General features: G+C 40.3%; 1 protein-coding gene across 4 annotated transcripts; it reads left to right on the forward strand.

The window, feature by feature from the left end:
• The first annotated feature begins 457 nt into the window (after positions 1-457).
• On the forward strand, positions 458-23697 carry LOC111594415 (protein tramtrack, beta isoform). Of its 4 annotated transcripts, none has more exons than XM_023307700.2 (6): positions 458-1408; positions 14861-15199; positions 15298-15831; positions 16075-16179; positions 16258-16342; positions 21919-23697. In XM_023307700.2, exons 2-6 carry the CDS (start codon positions 15056-15058, stop codon positions 23511-23513), a joined length of 2463 nt encoding a protein of 820 aa, XP_023163468.2. In that variant the 5' UTR covers positions 458-1408; positions 14861-15055; the 3' UTR covers positions 23514-23697. The 4 variants fall into 4 exon arrangements, with proteins under 4 accessions (XP_023163468.2, XP_023163467.2, XP_030080577.1 ...); XM_023307699.2 differs by lacking the exon at positions 458-1408 and adding an exon at positions 12027-12319; XM_030224717.1 differs by lacking the exons at positions 458-1408; positions 21919-23697 and adding exons at positions 12032-12319; positions 17488-18601.
• The last annotated feature ends 1792 nt before the right edge of the window (positions 23698-25489 follow it).

The raw sequence follows: 25489 nt of genomic DNA on the forward strand, positions 1-25489 counted from the left end.
GCAGACGCGCTGCCACGAAAACTGCATTGTTGTCATATTTCGTAATACGCTGAAGCAACGACAGCACGAAAGTGATGGGGCCAGGGCGTGGGGGGCCAGGGGCGGTTTTAGAGGCAGCGGCAGGTCACAGCGAACAACCAAAAGGAAGCCAAATTGGAGAGCGTGAGCTGCTGCGGACCAGCGCTCACTTGATTTCGACATGCGCTTATCAGGCCAGCAAGAGAGAGAGTCCAGAGCGTAAAGGGCGAACAACTAGAAGAGCGCCAACGCAGCGGCGACTGTTGCTGCTGCTGCTCGCCGCACTGTGCTTGTATTAGTGAGCACCAAGTCAAAATGTCAAGTTGCTGCCGTTCGCTTGCTCTCGCTCTTTCTCTCTCTCTGTTTCAGTATTTATCTGCTCTGGGCCGACTGCGGCGTTTTAGCACTTTGGTTGGTTTTGCTGGCCGCCAAGCCAATTCAAACGCTCATTCCATTTCATCCGCTCGTCCGCGTCCGTCAACATCCCACTTAACGTTTTTTTTTTCATTTCGGTTTCTAGCGCACACGAAGGCTGCGACTCGGCTTTACACAAACACACAGACACAGTATTCACTCACACACACACACACACACAGAGCCATTTATCACATTTGAAAGCCGCCATTACAAAAACACGAAACGGGAGCAGAGCGTAGACGACGATATTATTATCCACCCAGCGGCGACGACATCGATACCAACACCAGCAAACGTCGTAAAACAGGCGCGCGTGTTCGTCGTCGTGGCAGCCCCTCGAAACCCACAAACAGACAAACACACACACGCTCATTTCTACTGTACACACACACGCATACTAAGGCCCAGTACCATCGGCTCCAACCAACTCTTCCGCCCAACCGTCGCTTCTCTCCTAACCGACAGCCCAATTCTGCCGCCCTGTCCGCTCACAGTTCGGTTTTTCGTGATCGTGCTCTCGTTCGTGCCCGACGTCGCGACGCTGGCAGCGGCAGCGACAGCAACAGCAACAAATATTAACATTCAGGGACAACGACAACACGGCGACGGCGTCTGCGTCGACATCCCTACGTTTCAGTTCTGATTGGAGATTCGTGCGCCGCCGTTGCTTGCACGCGGCAATTGCTCAGCTCAGCTGTGAACTGTGTATTGAGTTATTTTCAATTCCGTTTTCAACCTATTCACACTGTTGCAACTCTTGCTTGACTCTGCCTTTTTGCAATAACAAAAGAATAACGAAGAATAATACGATAAAGAATAACGGCGAATAGAAGAAAACCAAAATCTGAAACAGTGCCTCAAGTGTTTGTGCTTACAGTTATTTTAGCAAAAAAAAAAAAAACAAAATAAACTTTCCAACCCAACAACAAATAAGAGACAGTCAGGAGCGGATAACAAAAGCTGTCAAGAAACGGTAAGTTCACAGATGAAAAATGCAACAAACATTTACATATATATAGACATAAATTACACATGTATTTATGTATGTATGCAGGTTGGTGTGTTTGTTTGTATTTGTATTTGCAAATGAATGAATATGTTACAGTAAAAACGTCAGCAACATGTTGCGACCTAACGAAATTTTTCGCCCTCTCTCCACTGCTCCCTCCACTTTTTTCCTTTTCATGCGATCTAGCTAGGAACAGGTCACCAACTTGTGGATCGCTGACTTATTTTGTGTTTCCTAGAATTTCTACAGGCACTCGCCTACTTGCATTTCGAATTGAACTTATAAAAACGAAATCTTTGTGTGATATTGTGAACATATGATATTTGATATATGATATGTAACTTCAATTATCTATAAACTTTTCGCAACTTTTTGAAAAACAAATTTATGAATTACAACAAGAGAAAAGTAAACAAATAGAAAGGAAAGTAAAAAATAAATTATTTATAGTGTAAATAGTTTAACTTTATGTTAATGACACTTGAGATAATTCTGGCTAATAAATATTGCCTACTATATATTTAAATTCTAGGGAACTTTTTGAATTTCAGTTTATCACCTATAGTTTAAAAATATATGGTCTTTTATTAATATTAAACTATATATTTATGAATACATGAGTTTTTTAGTAATATAATGAATTTTGGATACTTTCATACATATTTAAAACGTTTTTAATATTTTAATACATTTTTGTATTCCACCTATACCTTATTACATTTTCCTTAAAATTAAAATAAAGCTAAAATCTAATATATTTATCATTTATTTACCAAAATCAGATTTCTATCGTAGTTCAAATTTTTCAATTAGAAATACATTTATATATATATATATATTCATAAAGTTGCTCAGTTGTCTCATAAAATGGAACATTAATATTATTATCCAAGCCTCATTTTATGCATCCATTTCAATGCACAGTGAAGGCAGTCGGGCATATTGTATCTCATACTGCTAAACAAGTATCCGTACATACAATATGGATAGAAAGATACATAGATATATAGATACAAATTGGATTGTTGTTGTTGCTATTCGGTTTTGCTTCAGTGATCTTTGTCATTTTCCGTCTCCCATTTCCTTTTTGTTTTCCAATTCGCCACTGCACAAAAAACCCAAACAACGATCAAAATCGGATCCGAATCGGATCGCATCGGATCGCAATTCCCAGCCCCATTCGTCAATCGTCAACAGTCAGCTAGGCCGCACCCCTTTGTGCTACAAAAAAACAGAAGTGGAGCAGGGGGAAGGGGGCCTCTATTAGTAGATCCCCAATCCGCGTGCAGTAGCTGGCTGACACATTCCATTGCCTGGGCCTGTGAGTCCATGTTTATAGGCAATAGCAGAAACAATTAGATCAGACAAGTGACTGGCTATGCAATACCCTGTACGTAGCTGCTGTGTACTAAGCACAACTGTAGTAATCTCTTCAGTTCAACAGACATAAGCTCTGAGATATATTTAAGCTATGCTACAAATTTCATTAAAAATTATTAACCTGTTCACTAGCAGTGCTGGCATACTTCAAATATATACAGGGTATACAAGCAACAGAAACGCGTAATTTCTGAATGAACTAAGCGAATGTATGCGAGTGTGTGTGTGACTGAGCGAGCAGGCGAACTATGCGTTGAGCAGCATAAATATATGCATGCGTATATGCATAGATCTACAGCTCTCTCACTCTCTCCTTCTACCTCTCGCACGCGCGCTCACTGTGCAATGAAAGCTCCTATTGCAGTTCCCAGCAGCAGCAGCAGCGACGCCGTTGTCACTTCCGCTGCGGCGTCATGGCAACCCTGGCGCACGACTAGATACAACACCTGTGCGGACCACACACACACATGCAGCGGCACCAAATACAAATTATGCAAATCACATTAAAGTTGTAGAAAAAAATACAAATCCCAATCTCCAATCTCCAGTTGCTTTTTGTCAGCTTAACCCACTTCACACCAACAGGCACACACACAATCACATAATGTTTCAATGTGTGTATGCAGTGTGCGCTAAGGAAACCAACTCAAACAACAACAATAACCGCACAACTAATCACACATAAATATTGCTGTTGTTTTGTTAATGAAACAGAGCAGCAGTAGCAGCAAAAACAATAATAGCGTCGTATGCTCTCTTTTCCGCTCTCAGTGTCTCTTACAGAGCTTTTTAGTAGCGCACACTTTGCGCTCAGCACACGCGCAACAAAAAAATTGTTCTCAAATTATAACTGTTGTTCAGCCGGCGATCGCGAGCAATTAAAAAGAGCGCATAGCACAGACGCGCCAAGATGACTAACACTTTTTAACGTTTGAGACTGCTTTGCTGCCTATTGCACAAAAAAAAAAAAAAACAAAAACAGAATAAAAACAAAAACATGAATGGCAAGTGTAAACTAACACAAAAGCCGCCCACACATACAATGACAGTTGTTCTATTCTCCTGAAAACTGCTCTACTCTTGCGCTCTTGGTCCTTTTGCTACCACAGGGACTTTTTATTGAGTACGATTTCCTGTACATACACGCACACACACACAGATTTTTCTCTCCTGGCAAATCCTACTCTTGTGCTCTGGTACATTTTCTTTTCTTTCTAGTTACTGCAGCCACTTTTTTGTTTGACTATAATTTCCTGTATTTATTTATATATAAAATATATATGTATATTATTCATGTGTCACACATCACGGCTCCCAATTTCTGTTTTTCCTTTAGTTATTGTTTTTTTTTTATTTCAGGCGACGCAGCTGTAAAGCTCCTACCTAAAGAAATTCACTCAAAAGAGCAAAAAATTCCCAAAAATAAGAACAACAAATTATTGACAATGCGCTTTGCCATTCGCTGCTGCTCGTTTCTTCTTCTTTTTCTTTTTTCTTTTGCCTTCGGCTGAATTCTTTAGTTACTTTAGCATTGTTGTTGCTGAATGCGCTTCTGATTTTTATCACTTGACGTGCTGCGCTTTTATCTCAGGCAGCGCATCATACGCAGTCACACACAGGCATAAGTATGATTTTTTAAAGGTTTTATGCAATTGTTTCAGCGCGATATTAGCCCTCAAACTTAACTGTTGCTCAACAGCAGCTCGCAACAAGGAAAAGCAACAACAACAAGTTCAGCAGCAACAGCAGCAGCAGCGGAATTTAAAAAGTGGAACACAAAAAAAAAATACAGTCCAAAAGCAGGCAAAATAAAAGAAAAGGTCAGTGACCAAAATATGTTTTGCAATTGAGCAAAAACAACAACACCACAAGTAAAGCTTACAGCTGAAAAGAATGTAGCAAAAAGCAAGCGAAGTGATAGCAACATTTTCGAATTTCTAAAAATTTTTCGCTGCCTCTTCGCTTTTTCTCTTTTTGGGCAAAGGAAGTGGGCCAAAAGTTATCAGAAAAAAATGTGCAACGTCTGCCGAAAGGATTTCGACATGCTAGTGTCCAAAGCTTAAGCTCACAGCAAACAAAAGCGACAAAGACAGAGAGAGAGTGTGAGGGAGAGAGAGAGAAAGTGCATGAGTTTCGCACATCCGTCTGCAGCCTATTTGTTTTGTAAGCGCTTTAATTCAATTAACGCCGCCGACGTCGCAGCCAGCGCAGCTCAATGTCCAATGTCCGCGTCAAGTATTCGCCCAGTTGTGGCCAGGCGAAAAATCGTTTCCTATTTTGCATGCGATTGGTTAAAGCAACGGCGAAAAACACTGAGGACTTATGCATGTGTGTGCCTGAGCAGAAAAAGGCAACATCAGCAAAAATAAACATTCACACAGACACACACACGTATAAAAATAAGCAGCTACGAAATGCAAATGAAATGTAATTGAAAGCGTCGCTGTCGCTGTCGCTGCCGCTGCCGATGCTACCCTTAAGCTCTGGCCAGGGGACATTGTCCGTTTATGGAACACTGACAGCTGAGTAGGTGGAGGTAGGGGGCGAGCCGTTCACAGTGGTTGACAAACGTAATGTCAATTAGGATGCTTGACTATTTTGGTATTCATGCCGAGCAAAGCATATGTGTGACACTGTGCAACACGCACAAAGCAAAGAGCACATGACAATAAGCAAAAGCTGTTTGTTGTATATTTAATCCTCTCAAAGAGGATTTTTAACGCTGCGTCGCTGCCTCGCTGCCTTTTGCACACGACACCAATACACATGCCTACACACACTCACACGCAGAGACTGCCAGGTAGACAAACTGAATAGCAACTGAAAGCAAATATATTTTTCCTCGGTCATCAAGGAGCGCGCACAAGAGGAAAGTACCTCAAAAGCACTCAGCGCAAATATCCCAACACAGGCGCAGGCACCAATACAAACATATACACATGTACACACTCATATGCACGCACAGTGCGCGATAAGCTTAATTGAGTGCGCAACTGTTGCTCCGCCTGTGGCTGCAGCTAAGGTGGAGCAGAGCAGCGAACAGCAGGCATACACAATTTTATCAAGGGGCCAAACGTCGACAGCACACAAACATACAACATACAAGCATAGTGCACACACACTTAAGCAATCGCGCCAGGAGAGCAATAAGGAGAATACAAAAATATATGCACGCAGGCAGCGAGAACGCAGCGACACGACGTCGTCAATTCGCCCCCAGCGCCAACCCCAGCGCACGAAGAGAAAGCAGCGAACGCTGCGGCGGTGCTGGTGCTGCGTGCTTTTATTTCAATAGTCGCTGTCTCTGCTGTTTCTTTTGTTTGCTGTTGTTGTTGTTGCCGCCGTGCCGTACGATCCTCATGTTCGCCGCGTTCGCTTCGTTCACAGATGGGCGGTGCGGGTGGATATGCAGGCGGCATATATTAAAATTCTTTGTGTGTATGTGTGTCTTTGCAGTTACACATCTGTTTGCTTTCCCGAGGATTTCTTGCTGGACGCAGTATTTGGGTCAGATTTTTTAAAAATATACATTTCTAATTGCCATGCATAACGCAAGGAAGCAACACACACATACAGTCATTAAATATTATGTGTGGGCAGCTTTGCGTCATTGGCAATCCCAAAAATATATGTACATACATGTAGGTATGTATGTAATTAAATATGTCGTCTTCCGGTGTGCTCTCACGCTCTCCAAAAACGTTGTTTCACTTTCGCTCTGGCCAGTTGCTATCAATGCTAATCGCAGTGCATAGAAGCTTTGATGACCACACACTCTTCTGCTCCTAGCAAAAAATAATGTTCTTGCTCTTTTTCAATTCGAAAATTCGTTGCAATTGGCGAGCAGCACTTTTATCTTGGATGTCCATATCACTCGTGCATGAATGTAAACAATACATGTGCACGCCGCTCTCTCACTCTGTCCTCCCCTCTTTCTACATATCTCTCTCTCTCCCTCTCTCTCTATGTGTGCATGTGTGTATGAGTGATTCCTTGAAGCGCGCGTTATCAGCGTTTTGGTTTAAGAAAACCACAAAAATATGATTTCACTAAATACGCACATACTCACATATACACACACGCACGCATACACACTCACATATCCCTCTCCTACAATGGAATGCGTATGAATAGCAAATGTTATTTAACAGCCAATGTTATTCAAGAGCAGCGTATAACAGCTTTCAAAGTTTAACATTTCATAGCCTGTTATTTGCCATAATAATTACATTAATGATAACATTAATCAGCCACGATCTTTCTCGAAGACTTAACGCTTGTTTGTTGTGCTGTGTTTGCTGAACTATGTCAAACTTGTTGCCTGCTATTTCTGCTTGCCCCTTCTCCCTGTCTCTCTGTCATTCTCTGTGATAAACGCATAGCGAATGGTTGACCCGCATTTCCATGTCTAAATTAAGGACAACACCATAAAAAAGAAGAGAAAATAAAAGCTCTCAAGGCAGAAGATCAGGGCGGAGGGAGTGGGAGGGGTAGGTGGCTGCAGCTGTGTGGGCCGAGGCGTGAAGCTGGCACAAAAACAACTCATAGATCAATAAACCTGACAGGCCACATGGAGTTCAAGAAGAAGAGCTGTTGGGGCAACTGCCTGCAAGAAGAAGCGCCCTTCTCTTAGCTGTATGCACGCGCGTATGTGTGTGTGTTTGTCTACAACATTTTATGGTTGACAAAATGTCAGCGAAACTACAGTCATAAAATGCAGACACTGAACAAAATTTGGACCTTAAATTGTTATATTAATTGTACCCAAATATGAAAATTTGAAATCTTGTATATAAAACTAAATTTAAATATTTTCTTTTCTATATATATTTTTTTACATCAAATCAAAACAAAAAAAAAAAGAATTTCGAACAAAATTGTTTACAGTGCATCTATGTGCATATATCATGCATGTTGTAATCGAGCCTCGCTATTGGCATAGCTCAGGCAAAGTTGGCCACCAGCCATCGATAGTTGGCCAACAACAGCTAACAAATCAGTCAACAGCTTCAGTCAACGATCCAGTTGCCGATCGTCGTGTGGAGACCCACTCAACCGACAGCCTCTCCTCTAGTGTAACGAGTTTTTTTTGTTTACAAAACTCTAAGCTCAAGTCGGTTCATCCCATGTGCCACGCCCCCTTGTTACGGCCGCAGCCCTAGGCGAGCGCCAGTTCAGGCCCTACAGTTAGTGTTGTCTGCGCAACTCCTCCGCAAATGGCACCAGCATAAAAAACACCTTAACATGAATACATTACATACTAAAGCCAATACAATGGGTCCGAAATGTAAAATATTTGACAACAAAATGTATAATGTATATAAATTGAATTTGCACAGATAAGACTAAAGATAACAATCAATGCAATTAGTTTAAAGATAAATATAGATAACATAAAATATATGTATAGAGAGAAAGAGACCGTGAGAAATAGAAAAAAGCAAAATTAATATTTCTCAAATATTATCAAATATTGATCTAAATATATGAATTGAGTATTTGCATGCAGGGTAATTGCTTGTCGTCCATGCTCAGCTGGTTTATGTGCTTTGCGGTAAACACAAAAATTTCCCCCGAAGGAACTTACATATTGTGCCCACCTTTTTGTTGTTCCCTTTATTGGGAGAGTGACCACTGTGCGACATCGTGGCTGATCTCTGCTAGGTTTTGGTGTCTATTATTAAATTTCTCCAATTCATACAGCTATAAACATGTGTGTATGCGTGTGTATGTTTGTGTGTGTTTGTGCCCACGCATACGGAGGCTCAGTTACATTTCAATGACAGTTGCGGCCCATCGGACAGCGCTTAGAGCTCTACAGTGCGAGCTTAGGACTTTGTTATGTATGTATGTATGTAAGTCTACACTAAATATGTTTGTATGTATTTATTTATATGTGTGCCTGTCTACATGTGTTTTCTTATGTGTTGTGGCATTGGGCAGCCCACATGTCCATACACACATGCACATGTGAGTCTGTGTGTGTGTCTGTATGTAAATGGGGGCTGTTGCTGCTGCTGTTTACGTGGCGACCTTTTTTGTTATTGTTGTTTTGAGCCAAGCTTTTTTTGTTATGGCACTGTTGTTGTTTCTTCCACTTTGCCTACGTGCAAAGGAATTTCTACACTTGCGCACCAGCGTCAACACGAGTGAGGTAAAAACCGACGACGCCAACAACAACAACGGGACTTTATGACGAACGTCGACGTTAGAAAACGAAACGAAGACGAGAAAAAAAATTAACGTCTGTGCTTGTGTGAGTGTGTGTATGTGCGCTTAAGAGCCAAACGGCTCACACAATCAGTCAACAAATTGTCGCTGGAGGAGCGCTGGGTGGAGGAAGCATTAGAAAATCATAGAGCAACAGAGGAACCAGAGCCAGAAACAGTTGGCGGTTAGCGGGCCACAACGACAGCGACGGTGACGGTGACGGCGACAGCGACGTCGACGTCGACGTCGAGACGAGACGAAACGATCGTCGTAGCTTGAAGCAGTTGTTGGCTGGGCCAAAATGAAGGGGAGGAGAGGGCGCTGCTGGCTGGCTGGCGGTACACGTGTTTGGTGCCAACCTGCGATACCTGTTCCGCGTGACGGCAGCAGCGCCAACGGCAGCGGCAGCAGCAGCAGAACCCTGCCAGTTAGTCAGTTGCCGCAGTCATCAACAGTTGGCTGCCACACACACAAACTCAAATAGAAATACCCACACACACACACTTATATATCTATGTACATATATTCATCTATATATGTATATGGATATGGACATGTTCGTCTAACGCTTTTGTCGCGCGCAGCCAACTCATTCACTCGTTTTTTCGATACCCTGTTCCCAAAGAAAACTTTAAATAAAGGGGTATATTGGTTTTATTATATGCTTATGCTTTTTTTTAACAATTAACAATAAACAGCCAACGTCATTAAAAAAAATTAATATAATTATTAAACAGGGTAACTCCTAGTCGCACGTGAAGCTAGAGCATTCTTCTATTTTTTTTGTTTACACAGCCAACGGCACTGTAGGAAATCAAATAGACCCTGAGAGCTTCCAACGCAGCGCGCGCTCTCTCGTACACACGCACACACACATTCACGGATACACAGATATATTAAGAGAGCAGCGCAAGTTCCATGACGGTGCGGTCACAATCGCAGGCTGGGCTGCCGCACGACAACACTGATCGGCTTTTGATTGTGGGGGCGATGCGAGGCTGTGTGGGCCATGTGTGTCCCAAGTGTCACGCAGCAGCAGCCCCCACATGAAAAAAGACCAATAGACAACAACAACAGCAACAGCAGCAGCAGCAGTGGAAGCTAGAGCATCAACCTACTTTTCGGCTTAAGATATTGAGTAACACGTTGCGAGCCTAACCACATAGAACCAACTGTTGTCGTTGGCTGCGGGGAAATAGATTTGGAAGGGAAATTAATTAAACTCATATATGGGCATTTTGCTCTTAAAGGCCGAACCCAACTCTTATACACAAAGAAAGGCTTTAGTGTATGAAACAAGAACATTTAATGGGGAAGTTACAGCGCTTACATTTACATACACACATAAACAGACATTAGATCAGCGACTAAGTAGAACAACAATAAAAATAGTAACAATGGGCTGCGATCGTTCATGGTAAAGCTCCACCATAAAAACAACAACTCACAAGTAGAAAAAAAATTAAACAGACTGCAAAAAAAAAACAACAACAAAAACCAACCGACAACACGCAATAGGGCAAGGCAAACAACAACAGCACTAGCGGCAGCGGCAGCGACGTCGGCAGAGAGCTGAGCTGAGCCAGCAACAGGAATTTACGATTCAGTGGCTACCTTGTTGTTGTTGGTGTTCGTTTGTATACATACACGCATACTTAAACATGCATTTAGCTGTATTTGTTGCTATTTCACCTGGGTTGGGGCGCTGCGTATGTGTGTGTGTGTTTGTGTGCATGGATCTTCGCCTAGGTGTGCCTGTGTGTGAGAGAGAGCCTATTAGGCAAAGCATTCGCTTCCGTTGTAAGAGCATTAAGCAAGGGCAGCGGCGGGTTCCGTTACGCCTAAAGAGTGTAGAATAGACAAAAACAATAACAACAGCGACCAGCAGCAGCACGTATATAGGTGTGTAGGATAAGCAAAGAGAAAGAGAGAGGTAAAACATTTGGCAGCTTAAAAGTTGCTAGCAAGAAAAATAAACTAAGTACAAATAAAAACAATCCAATTGCGCAGCGCTTATAGGATTCCAATTTGAAAATTCGTCATTCGCCTGTACGCTTCACTTGTAGAATTTACAGTTGCTTACGTAATGCCGCACCAATACACACGCCTGCCTACACACAAACGCTCCTTCAAATGCACACATACATGAACGCACACATACAGAGACAACTTAATTTTTTGTTGTTTGAGGCCTGCGTCGCTGGCTCAAGTTTCCACATGTTTTTCCAATTGCCGCAAAAGCCAAGCCAAGCCAACCACACACACACATACAGTTGGAAAAACCAAAGGCATTGGCAGCGACTGCAGCCCAACCCCAATGCAGCCCGACAGCCGCCCAACCCAAGTGCCGCCTATTGCCCTTACAATTACAACCACACAGAGTGAGAGAGAGATAGCGATAGCGAGAGAGGGAAAGATAGAGCGACATAAGCGGCTGCTGCGGTGCGGCACCCAATGTTTCTAGCTTTTTCTTTTTCCATCATGTTTTTCTTTATAACCCCGTTTCGTCAACGTTGTTGGCACGTCCGTTCGTCCGTCCCCTCTTCCTCCTCCACCTCCCTCTCGCAGGCCCCATCGCGTGCAAGGGAAATTAAAAATTCAAAAAGTCAAAGGCGCAAGCAGCGAACCGACGTCCGACTGCGCGAGTGAGCGAACGCAGCGAAAACAACACAAGTGTAGAGATATAGACAGAAAGAGCGCAAGAGAGCGTCGATTGACGATTGGAGACTTGGGGACTCGGCCATTAACTGTTCGTTCCTTTTGTGAGAGCGTAACGTTGACTGCGCCGCTAGCAGTGCAGCTGGCGTACAACGACGACTGTGGCCGACGGATGTAGGATTGCTGTCCATGTGTGTTTGCGTGTATCTCTGTGTGCGTGCGTGTGTAGCAAGAAGCTAATAAGCGGGCAAGTATAAGAAGAAGAAGAAGCAGCAACAGCGGCAGCAGCAGCAGAGGCCTCGGCCGTCGCTTGGCTCGTCGTTTAGGAGCCGAGGATCGTTCAGTCAGTGTATTGGTGTCAAACGAGACGGACGAATTTGGCGGCAAAGAGATTTTCATTGCGTTTCGCTCGTTCGTTCGTTCGGTCGACGCGCCCCTTCTCCCACTCTATCTATCTCACTCGCACTGAATTGTGAAAATTTCCATTTGAAAATTTCGGGCAACGACAAGAAAAACAAGCGATTGTTGCAAAGTTAAAATTAAACAAAACGTGCAAAAACAAAAAGTAAAAGTTAAGCAAAAGGAAAACAGCAGGCGTCAGCAGTTAACGGAAAACAGCAAAGAAAGGTGCATACACGAAGAAGATAATTGTGAAACATGTGAAAATGATTTTGCCAACCGCCCCCCATTGAAATTGTTTCAAAAGTCGCGCATGTCCCAAAAGTGCCTTAAAATACACATGCATACATATATGTACATAAATGTTGTCATGATTGTGTATGTGTGTGCGTGTGTGTGTGTGCTGCCATCGCAAGGGGGTGTAAAAATAAGCGCATGTAAAGTGATCTCAACCCCGCCTCCCACCCCTTAGCAACGAACGCTTATCATGCTCCCTATCCGTATGCGCCTGCGTTTGTGTGTGTGTTTGTGTGTCTGATTGTGTGTATGTGAGTGTAACTGTGTGCGTGCGTGCGTGTCGGGGCTGCGCAGTCGGCTTCCTGCGCGAGGACTTTGACTTGTTCACTTTATTCGTTTTGACTTCGCTCATTCGCTCGTGAGGCCTGCACAAGTGAGGACGTGTCAGCGGCAAACATAACTGAAACCTAGCTCGTCAAAAGAAACTAAATAAATACCATTGTGCATAAAGTAAGCAGCTCGAGTGTTTTTGTTCTTTATAAATATTACAACTAAATCAACACAATTTCAAAAATTAAAGAAATAAAATAAAAACTATGCAAGTATGTGAGTGCACAAACAAAAACTATTTATTAATGCCACTGCGCTAGATCAGCAGAGCAATTTTTTTTTACTGCTGCAAAAGCTACTATGGAACTTTAAAAGCTCTCTGCTGTCGTTCGTTTAAGTGTTTGTGTGCATGTGTTTGAGTGTGTAAGAGAGAGCGGCAATGTTTTTATGTAGAAATATGCGGCAAGTGTCTAACATTTACTCTCGCGCTCTCTAAGAGAGACTTCGGTTTGAGTGACGTACGGCCCATTCAATTAATTTGGACAAGTGCACTACGAAACAATAACAATTACTACGAAAATTGCACTAACAAAAACGAAATAAAAAAGAAAAAGAGCAAGAGCAAAAGCATAAACAAAATCGAAAAACGAAAGGCATGTGTAATAATTAGACAGCAAGTGAAATTGTAAAATTAATGATTTTAAATTAAGTGTACAAAGCAGAGTCGTGCGATAAGATAAGAGCGAACGTTGGCAAACATAAGCAACAAGTGCAAGAGGGAAGGAAATCAGCTAGACTCTATGAATGTGTGTGAGCATGCTAAGGAGTTCCAATGATAGCAAAGAAAAAAGAAGAAAAAAGGCAAAATGAATCAAGTGATAAGTGCTATGAACAATATTTTTCAATGTGTGTGTGTGTGTGTCTCCATATACTTGGATTTGCTGGATCTGGAGCGTTCTACCAAGATTTTCTTATGCCAGTTCAGCTATTCGAAAATTTAATGACTTTTGCTGCTGTGTAAACTTTTGCTCATTCTCCTTTACACAATTTACGTGCCTGTTGCTAAAGCTGTGTACGTGTACGTGTATTTATTTGAGTGTGCTAGTGTGTGTGTGTTTCTCTGGCTGTGTTCGTTTTAATTTGTTTCTCTAAGCTTCCACACCCTTTGGCAAGTTTTCAAGTCTACAGACACTCATACATATGGACGCGTCGTCTATAACAGTTGTCGTCCCACATAAGCAAAATAGCCTAAATAAAAATAAGACCCCGAAGCATTTATTGACTATGTATCAATATTAGGGGGAAATTCAATGCAAATATCCTTGCTGAGTAGACAATAATGGTAAATAAATTGAAGTGTTTGCGTTTGGCGGAATATATTAATGGTAAATATATCACACCACTTAAACAAAGGTGGCCAAGACCCATGTTTTGGTCAAATTTGACACTACTCAAATATGACAAGTTATATTACATTAGCAATTTGTATGGTCTGTAACATTTAGATTAAAAGAAAACTTAACTATTACATACAATTTTCCTGTGTATGTATTCATATGAATTTTCCTGTGCCTTTTGCATGCACGTCGGTTCTACTGGGTAGAGTAGGCACTCATTGAGAGGCTTTCGCTCCGCGCTGTGATCGGTGCGTGCGTATGTATGTGTGCATCTGTGTGGGTGTGTTACTGTTGTTGCTGCTTTTGTCGCTGCTGTTCTTATTGTTATTGTTGTAATTTGCCCATTTGAAACATTTGAAATTTCCATTTAGATTTCCTCATTTAGTTTTTTTTCCTGCCTGCTTGCCTGCTTGCCTGCCTTACAGTCGCTGCCTGCATAATATTCGGACCTTTGCCGTCTATTTGACCTGGCGGGTCGTCTGTTAAATTAAATTTGGTTTGCATTTAATTTATGAGCGACGAATGACGAAGCGTCAAGCGCTGAGCTAGAGCTCATTGTGACCAACCCCTACCCCCACGCCGCCCTTTCCCACTCTCTCAAACTTATTTCCATTTTCCAATCCTTTTGTCATGACATATTTAGGCTTGAGACATATGAAGTACAGTGAACGCTTGCTTGAGCGAATAAATCTTTTTAAATAATTACTTCAAACTTTCAAAGTGTTTAATGAAAAAAAGTTAAAAATAGAGCTTATTGTTGAATTGATAACTAATTGGTTTGCATTTAACTCGGTTCGTTTTGCAGAATTCTTTGATAATATCACCAAAATGTTAAGCAACTGTTGAACTAAAAAGAACTTCAAGGATATTTGTTAAAGTAAAATTGCATGCAATATATGAACGAACGGCATAGAGGAATTTATAAGCCGATCCTCGACCAAAACTTAAACGCCCAATTGACGAAACTGTTAAATTAAAACCCACACAAAACGGCTTCCAAATGAAGATGGCATCTCAACGATTTTGTTTGCGCTGGAATAATCATCAGAGCAATCTGTTATCCGTCTTCGATCAGCTGCTGCACGCTGAGACCTTCACAGATGTGACGCTGGCCGTCGAGGGTCAATACCTAAAGGCACACAAGGTATGTACGATAAATAACTTTACTTATATCAAAGCTAAAACTTACTGTGTTTTCTCTCCCTCTCTCTTTCTTTTACTCTCTAATTGAACAAATGACAGATGGTGCTATCCGCCTGCAGTCCATATTTCAATGCACTGTTTGTCAATCATCCGGAAAAGCATCCGATTGTCATATTGAAAGATGTGCCCTATTCGGATATGAAATCCCTGCTGGACTTTATGTATCGGGGCGAGGTGTCTGTCGATCAGGAACGCCTAACCGCCTTTTTGCGTGTCGCCGAAAGTCTACGCATCAAGGGCCTTACCGAGGTCAACGATGACAAGCCCACCTCAGCGGAAAGTGCACCAGCGCCGCCCCAACTGCAGCGCATACAGCCGTACCTGGTGCCGCAGCAGCGCAAGCAACAGTCCAACGTCTTGGCTGCCAATGCTGCAGCGGCCGCCCTGCAGGCTGCCACGCAGCAGCAGCAGCAACAGCAGCAGCAGCAACAACAACAGCAGCTACAGCAAACATCGCTGCTCAGCTCAGCGCTGATGCCCAAACGCAAACGAGGCAGACCTCGCAAGCTGTCGGGCAGCTCGAATGGCACAGGCAATGACTACGATGAATACGAACGTGAGGGTATTATGAATGTAAGTATCCAAAAAGGAAAAGCTATGAATAGAAATCTATATTATATTATATTATATAGGCTTAAAGTTAAGTTGAAATATAACACATATTTTTATAAGTTTAATTTAATACTTAGTAATTTGCCAGATTTACCTATTTTTATAAATTTTAGATTTTTATTGGCTTAGTAACAGAGTCTAACTTGTAGTGCATACACTATTTTATATAAGCTTTACTAATTTGCAACTTTAATTTGTCAATAGGACTCGGATATGGGCAATGGCAAACTGTGCACCGACTCGTATTCCGGCAATGATGAAGGCTCCGATGACAACCAACAAGAATCTGCCCACCATGATGAACTGAATGTAAGTGTGACCTCTGTGTGCTTCACTCTCGCTGAAGATTGCTTAAATTAATCTTTGACCACTTGAAACAATTTGCAGGAAAGCCGCGACTCGTTGCCAACAAAGAGATCAAAGAGCGGGAAAGATCAGCGCATGGCACAGCAAGACGACAACAGCACTTCCGGTGAGTGGAAAACATTTTCAGTTTTTCATTTGCATTTCATCTTTATGAAAAACAAAAAAAAATCATTTAAATGTAGTCTAAGCTAAACATATCCTTTGCTAGCACTAAGAATCAAACTCCATCATTCAATCAATCAATCAAACAGTCAATCAAACAATCAATCAATCAATTTATAGTCTTTACGAACAGTTTATTAAGTTTTAACTGAGGTAACAATAATCACAATAAACCAGGAAACACAGCACAAGAAATTAATACAAAACAACAAAATAGACAGAACAACAAAAGTAACATTTCGAAAAACATTCGAAAACATTTCGAAAAACATTCGAAAAACTCATTTGCATACATTTCGAATTGTGTTATCGGAAAAGCTAAAAGGGATTTACGCATTTCAAATAGAAAAGGATAAGAAAAACAAAAACGAAAAACGAAGAAAATAAATTCGCGTCGGTTTTACTTTTGTGTACCAAAAAAGTGAGAAATTTTTATTTAAAATAAACAAAAAAAAATTGAAAATATTTAACTGCAATTGTAGTGTGTTTACGAATTCGTTTTGACGCGCATTTGCTGAGTTTCGCATTTCGCCAGGTGAGTGTATCCAATGCAACAACAACCACAACAACAACGATGCCAAAGAAATGCAAATCCACAAATGCTGAAAACAAAAAGAAGAAGAAGAATTTAGTCAAGTTGAAAAATCGGGTTGAAGCTCACAGGGATTTAAGGCCGACGCTTGAAATAAATATTTAAAAAAATCAGAAAAAAAAAACGAATTGAAAAACTCATGAAAATCCGCGTTAAAACCAAAAGCGAAAAATCACAAAAAGAAAAACGTTTTTAAAGAAATCCAAAACTAAAGAAGAGCGAAAAAAATGCTGAAAAATTTTATGGAAAATATTTGAAGAGAAAATTGCTGAAAAGTCTTTTTCGTTTTTTTCGTCGAGCGTAACGCGTTGCTAGTGCTTTGAAATATGGCTTGAAAATCCCTATAGCTTTTCCGAACCGATTTGAAACTTGTTCATTTGTGTTTTTGCCTTTCTTTTGCATACTGTACACACACACTACACACACACCACACACACGCACACTCATACACGCTCAACAGCTTATTTAATAACTAAAACATTTCAACAATTTTTTAGATGGAAATGATAGTGATGGAGATGGCATGGATACCTCATATATGGAGCCACAACTAATGCTGGATGAATACGATGAACCTGTTGAATTCAAATATAATCCTTTGACGGAAAACTCGCCCACGCAGGACCAGAACACATCCACGGACAACCAGCATCTCAACGAGCAAGCGAGACAGCAGGCATTCCTCATAGCAGCACAGCGCAAACATCAGGCGGAATCGGCAGCATTGGCAGCCACAGCCGCTGCTGGTGGCGGCGGTCTGAAGCTCAACATTGTGGGCATTGCCAGCGGTGGCAAGTCCATGGTTAGCATTCCGAAGCTAACGCCCATTGGCAAGGTGAATGCTGCATCTACTCCGCTGGTATCGCCCGCCTCGTCGTCCTCCTCCAAGCCGCGTGCACAGAAGCGACCCAAGCTCAAGCAGCAACAGAATGGAGATGTCGTTAAGAATGCATATGCTGGCGGGCAGGATTATCTGGATCTGTACAATAGCAACGATGGCTTCAAGCCCAAATCGGAGCTACTCGGTGGCAGTACGCCGAATCTGAGCAGCGGCAGCGGCGTGGGCGTTACTCCCGCTGTAAAAACCAAACTCAATCTCAGCAGCAATGTGGGCGAGGGCGAAGCGGAGGGTTCGGTGCGCGACTATTGTACCAAAGAGGGCGAGCATACGTATCGCTGTAAAGTCTGCTCTCGGGTCTATACGCACATAAGCAACTTTTGCCGGCACTACGTGACATCGCACAAGCGCAATGTCAAGGTCTATCCGTGTCCGTTCTGCTTCAAGGAGTTCACGCGCAAGGACAATATGACGGCGCATGTGAAGATCATACATAAAATTGAGAATCCATCGACGGCGATAGCCACTGTGGCTGCAGCCAGTTTGGCTCATCAGTCGCTGGGCGCGGCAGCGGGCAGTACGCCCGCGCCGCCAGATTTGAATGCACAGAATTCGAATCAATCGCTGACAGCGACAAACAATGCGTTATCCACCTCATCATCGTCATCGACGTCATCGTCGAGCGGTTCATTGGGGCCGCTGGCGACCGCAGCAGCGGCAGCGGCTGCTGCAGCGGCGCAGTAATCTCCCACACACACAAACACATACATATAGAGAGCCGCATATTCCAAAATCTAAAAAAAAATAAAGAAAAAGAAAATATATAGAAAAGTCGAAGGCAGGCAGGCGCCAGGCGCTAAATGTGCCTTATGTGCTTTATCACAGCGGAATCAGAGAGGGGAAATATCTATATATGCTATATATATAGTGTATATATATATATATATGTGTACAGACAGAGAGGCCTTTCAACATTTCAAATTTGTTAATTTTTGTTTTTTAGTTATTTAAACTTGACAGCATGAAGTTTCCTCTGTTGAAATGTTTTCATTTTTCACACTCTCTACATATATATATAATATATATATATATATATAAAACTTTTCTTTTATAATTTTTTATACGAACTTTTGTTGTGCAATTATTTTCAATTTAGTTTAAAAAAATCTTTAAAAAAAATAGCACTTAATCAAAAAATAAAAATATATATTATATGTAATATTATTAATCTAACTAATGTAAAAAATATATATATTTATATATATAATTTTTAATGAATGCAGCACCGCAGCGGCCTTATAAAGCATATAAAAATTAAAAAAAAAAAATATTTTCTAAATTAACTAAATTTTAGTTAATGAGAAAAGCTAAACATATTTAACTAAACAACTTTGGTATGCGTAGCTATAGCTCTATTAATTAATTTATATATACCATATGCATATATATATATGTATATATATATATATATATATACATACTAAACATAATGTTCTACGTTTAAATGTTAATATAAATATGTGTGAATCGTGCGAGCTGTAAGGCTTAGCACAGATCTACCTTGTTGCCTTCAAATGAAGCTAGTTGAAAGAAAAAAAACTATAGATTGGTAACGCTATATAGCAGCCCAATCCAAATCGGAAAGAAATTTGTAAAATCAGCCACATGAACTCGAAGCGAAGGATTGCAAATGTTTCGCTTGAGTTTGCTGTGAGCTGCATTAAATGTTTACAAACAGAAACAAAATAAAAAAATATATATTATGTAACAAAATAATTATTGATTAAATATGATTATGTTTACGTTTATGTTCATTATAAAAGAAGCAAAAACAATATATAACTAACGTAGTCTAAAGACCAACTATGCAAATAATTTATCTATCTATTATTACTTTAAAAACCAACAAAAAACAAAAACAATTAAAATTTATGTTGTATATCTCGGAGGCTTAAATTATCGCCAAAGAAATGAAGCAAAACAAAAGCAGAAAATAAAATAAAAATAAAAGTTAAAAAACAAATGAGAATTGAATGCAAAAACAAATAAAAAATCAAGTTAATTCAACAAAACAGCAGCAAAATATGAACACGATCTCCAAAATAAAAAAATAACAAAAAAAGCTTGAAAAAGTTGACAAAGCAAAGAGAAAAATTAAATTTGATTTGAATTTGTTGCATTGCAAAACATTAAATGAAAATACAGCTCCAATTTTTGTTAGCATCAAAATAAAAAAATTAAAAAAAAAATGTAATAAATAATTTAAAAAAAAAAACATTATAATTTATTAAATAATAATTTGTTTTTAATTCTTTATTTAGTGTTAGCTAGTGCAATTTAGTTAAGTTAACGTAAAGCTCTATCCACCAATTCAATAACTCTATGGCTAACCCAACAATAAAACACATAAATATATATACCTATATATCTTTTGGCATTAAAACAGTTATATATGCATACACATAATTATGTATATTGTATGTATTTATATTTTAACTTTTAATTTAAGCTTACGTTTTATATACAAATATGTGCTTTTTTTTTGGCCCACATCAAAACAATTAATGAGGGACTATCCCTAATGATTCTAACACAGCAAATCAATTTCCAACTCGAAAACTCTTATTTTTATTATTATTATTAATTATTATCAGACCTTCCATAATATTATTATTATATTATAATTAAACAGTCATGCTTTTGATGCCCAAAGAAAACAAAAGAAAAATAAAAAATAAACAAATAAAAATAAATAATTAAATTAAAAACAACTTGTTTAAAGGCTAAAGAATAGCTGAACTATATATATATATATATATATATATATATATATATATATATATATATATATGGAGCAAAAATGCATAAGTAAATGAATTAATTAAACAACAATTAAGCTTGTAAAATTAATCAATATTAGTAAATCACGCAATATTATTCATTTAAAAACAAAACAAAAAAAAACATATTTTGTTATATTTTATTACGAAATACGATAAATGATTATTATTATTATATATCGATTAACTGACAAATGTGAAGAGAAATAAAATACACACACACAACAACAACAACAAAAACAGTTCTGTAAAAGAAACAAATTGTTTGAGTTTTATTTTTATTTTTTAAATAAATTAGTTTTTTATTAATTTATAAAACTGAACTAATAATTAATATGAAGAAATATTAAAATATATATATTTGATATATAGTAGTTCGATCAAAAGTTGTAGCAAAAGCTGATCAAATTATTTATATTTTATATTTAAATTATTTTTTATGGCTGACTGCAGATCGAATTTTCAATTGCTTAAAATTTGATTAAATAATTTCTTTCACATTTTTAATGTACAGCAAATGCTTTATCTAGCTAGATCCAAACTTGATTTAAAGTTCACAAATTTCAAAATTTCTTGCATGCAGCTACATTAGTTAGGCGAATATATAGTACTAGCCCAGCTGCATGATAAGTCTATAATAATAAATTCATAATAATATTTGTTTGGATTACATAAGATGAGGCCGATCTATGCTAAAATCGCTAACAGTTATCAGACAAGTAATAAAGTCTCGTGATTTTTTTTCAATTTTTGTGAATATCTATTATGTTCTCAAAATAATCCCTATCAGAAATTAGATACACACTCGAAGCACTTTAAACAATTTTATGTTGCTGCCTCTTCGATGCCGTCTTTCGTGGACATCTTCAGATTCAAGGATTACGGATTAATCCGTGACAATTAAAAATCAAAATTTGAACAAATCTCGTATTACTATATAATATTTTTAATATACATAATATTTCAAGTCCTTAGCTGTGCTCAGGTTTTTGTACCTTTAAGCTTTATTTAATTTGCTTTTGATTTTTTTTATATACAATTATCTACCCTACATTTTATAGATCAAGCAAGACCTAAGTGAGTTTATACATGTGATCAGGTTTTATAGTCAGACTATATTAAATTTGTTCATAAACATAAATAAATATATACATACTTAAAGACAATATGGAATAGCCCAGCTTAATATAATTTGAATCAGTTGAATATATATATTTTATAAAAATTGCATATCCTGTTTCAATTTATAGCCACGCCCGAGCTCTCGCAGCGACTGTTCGGCTCGGCATCCACGCATATCTCGACTGCTGCCACGGCAATAGAGACGTCGTCATCGCCACGGGAAGCTTGCGACATTGGCGTCACGGCACCTTTGCACCTGCCCACCATATTGGGCCTGAAGATACGTGCGATTAATGCCGGCAATCAGTCACAGACGCAATCACAATCCCAGTCGCAGTCACAGTCAAAGGCTGTGCACAACAACAACAATAGCAATAGCAACAGCAATAGCAATAGTAATTCGCTGCTGAAGCAGCAGCTGCGTGGCGGTGCCAAGGATCCGGATACGTTGGTGTCGCTAGCGGCGCCAGCAGTGGCCACTGAGGAGGCCAACGAGCAGGAGAGCAGCTGCAGCGCGCTGCAGTCACTGGCCAATGCAGCAGAACGGCAAGCGCAGCAGGCAGCCAGCAGCAGCAGCAATAGCAACAACAACAGCAACAGCAGCAACAACAACAGCAGCAACAACAATAACAATTCCAGTCTGCATCAGCAGCTGCTGCTGCACATGGCTGCCACGGGTAATCCGTTGCGCAAGTCGGACTTTTACCAGGCACAGCAATCGCAGGCGCCACAGCCGCCAGCCTCGCAATCACCGCCCACCGCCGAGACCAGCTTCGCGGATGAAGATCTGGAATTGCTCTGTGTGGTGGACAAGAGCGATGAAACGGATCATGAGCTGTTGACGCTGGCCGATGAGAATGCTGGCCTGCCCGGCTATACGGCGACGCATGAATCGTTTGAGGAGCCGCTGCCCAACATTGAACGCAGTCCAGCCCGCCCACGCACCTCCGGCACGGCCAAGCGGCCCATACAGCGACGGCGTGTGCGACGCAAGGCCCAGTCAACGCTCGACGATCAGGCCGAGCATCTGACGGAGATGTCGGTGCGGGGCTTGGATCTGTTTCGCTATGCGAGCGTCGTGGAAGGCGTCTATCGGTGCACCGAGTGCGCCAAGGAGAACATGCAGAAGACCTTCAAGAATAAGTATAGCTTTCAGCGCCACGCCTTCCTCTATCATGAAGGCAAGCATCGCAAGGTGTTTCCCTGTCCGGTGTGCTGCAAGGAGTTCTCCCGGCCGGACAAGATGAAGAATCATCTGAAGATGACACACGAGAATTTCACGCCGCCCAAGGACATCAGCGGCTTTAGTCCGCTCAAGTATCTGATCTCTGCGGCAGCAGCGGGTGATATGCACACAACAATCTACCAGCAACAGCAGCAGCAGCAACAACAGCAACAGCAGCTTGAGCAGCAGCAACAATTGGAGCAGCAGCAACAGTTGGAGCAGCAGCAGCAGCAACAACTGGAGCAGGAGCAGCTGCTGTTGCTGCCTGATGTGAAGCAGGAGCAGCAGGAGCAGCAGGAAACGGAACAACAGCTAGCCGGCTATCCAGCACCTGCCACGCCCACAACAGCAGCAGCCGCAATGCTCAGCTTGCAGCATGACGTCATCATCAAGAACGAGATACAAATCTCGCCATCGCCATCGCCCTCACCGCCAGCCATGTACGGAGTGGGAGGCGAGGGCAAGAGCCTGCCGCCAGTGCCAACAGGTGTCAACTGACGTGGGAGAAACGGAGTGAAAGGGGAAAAGGAGTGAGAGCAGGAGACAGTAAGAGAGGGCTAGCGAGAGTGAGATAGAGGGCAATGGATAAAGAAAGACGACAAAAGGGAGCGATAAAGAGAATGAGGACAGATGAGAGAGGGAGAGAGAAAGAGAATAAGAGAGTGTAATACAGAGAGAGAGAGAGAGAGAGAGTAAGAGAGAAAGAAAGAAGGAAAGTGAGAGAGAGAGTGAGAGTGAGAGAGAGCGTGCCTTAAACAAAACACACAAAACTGTAAAATACTAAAATACTGAAATATTAAAATACTTATAGCTAAGCAATTGTCAGAAGCAGGGGCGTAGAGGCAAAGTGTTGGCAGAAAGGGGGTCAAATGAATACTGCAAAACTGACTATCTAAAAGTGAATCAAGCATTCAAGAACTGCATATACGATATGCGATATTATATTTATGCATTTACCTGGGCGAGCTCTTCTTAAACGACATTCAGCACACGCCCCTGGTCAGAACTCAAAACGAACTCAAACGCATACAATCTATATACATATAGATATAGTTAATAGTTACTAGATAATAGTTAATACCAATCCTTAAGGACCTTTAATGCACATCAGATAGCGAAATTCGTTAGTTAAGCAATAAATATTTACAGTAATAGCAATAAGTTCAACAAGGTTCCGTCCATAAAAAGCCTTACGTTTTAGTTCTATAGACATTATGTACTTAATAATTAATTAGTCTTAAGTCCAAATGCAACTGATTAACTAGTAGAAAATTTCTTAAAACCCACTGCCTTCAAAACTTTTAGAATTTTGATTTAGGTCTGATTTAAATTATAAATTGGCATTGCTGTGTCATAAGGCAATTGTCAAGTGACGAGTGAATTTACTCGTTAATGTGAAGCAACGAGTAAGTTAACTTGAAATGAATTGATTGCGGTGCAGTAACAAGTTAATTTACCCGCTACATTAAAGCAACGAGTGAATTTACTGGCCATAAAGGAGCAACGTGTGGGCTAACTCAATGTCTGTAAGGAATAAATTGATTAATGTGTAGTAACAAGAAAAGCAACGAGTAAACTTTCTTGCTATAATGAAGCTGCGAGGTAATTCTTGACAGTTACTATCTATTTTACTCCCGACTGACATAGAATCAATGAGTGAAATCACTCGATATAATGAAGCAACGAATTACTTCACTTATTGCACTCGCTACATAGAAGCAATCAGTTATTTATTTTGCATATGAATGCAACGAGTCAACCCACTCGAGCGATCTTACCACGCCTTACGCAGACAACTGTGTGCTTAAGAAACCAACGAGTAGGCGCCGTCCAACTAAATTAACTCGCTACTTTCTCCTCGTTACGTTATTTTTTTTATTTTTGTTTATTTCTTGTGTGATTTTGTTGAACTGTATTTTGTTTAGTCTTTTATTTTTATATTGTTGTACATAGTATTACGTTGAAATACTCAAAGACCGTAGATTAATGGGTGTGTGGTCTATTGGTCATACAAGAAACCGAAACCCCGCTGAATTGGCTAATTGTGCAATTATCAAAAAAGAAATCATAATGAAAATTATAACTATGTGGCGTCTGGCCTGCCCGACCCATGTAAATGTTGTAAACTTAATTAACGACTACTTAATTATGCTCTAGCAGACTTTTTAGATCTTAAGTATAGTATATACATTTATATATATCTTCGATCTAGTTACTATATAGTATATATAATGTATAACTCGTTTCTAAGGCATTGTCGAAATGCGCAACGGACTTCCAGTGAATAATAACTGATATTCTTACTTAAGCTCAATAATGGATACTATCATCAACAAGCTGTTACTCAATTGATTGCCTTAGTGTCTTACAAATAACACAAATCGTACGCACAAAAAAAAACAAAGTACTCAGCATTTCATATTATGTATTTTTTCGATACATATATATATATAATTATAATTATATATATTTAC

The sequence above is a fragment of the Drosophila hydei genome, unplaced genomic scaffold (genome assembly GCF_003285905.1).
Source record: "Drosophila hydei strain 15085-1641.00,03,60 unplaced genomic scaffold, DhydRS2 tig00008119-arrow-pilon, whole genome shotgun sequence".
In the NCBI taxonomy this organism is placed as follows: domain Eukaryota; kingdom Metazoa; phylum Arthropoda; class Insecta; order Diptera; family Drosophilidae; genus Drosophila; species Drosophila hydei.

Bases quoted from the DNA above. Each gene is read 5' to 3' on its own strand.
- LOC111594415 (XM_023307700.2), top strand. From the start codon at position 15,056: ATGAAGATGGCATCTCAACGATTTTGTTTGCGCTGGAATAATCATCAG. The intron at 15,832-16,074 runs GTAAGTATCCAA...ATTTGTCAATAG, and splicing joins AACGTGAGGGTATTATGAAT to GACTCGGATATGGGCAATGG. The intron at 16,343-21,918 runs GTGAGTGGAAAA...TTCAATTTATAG, and splicing joins AGACGACAACAGCACTTCCG to CCACGCCCGAGCTCTCGCAG.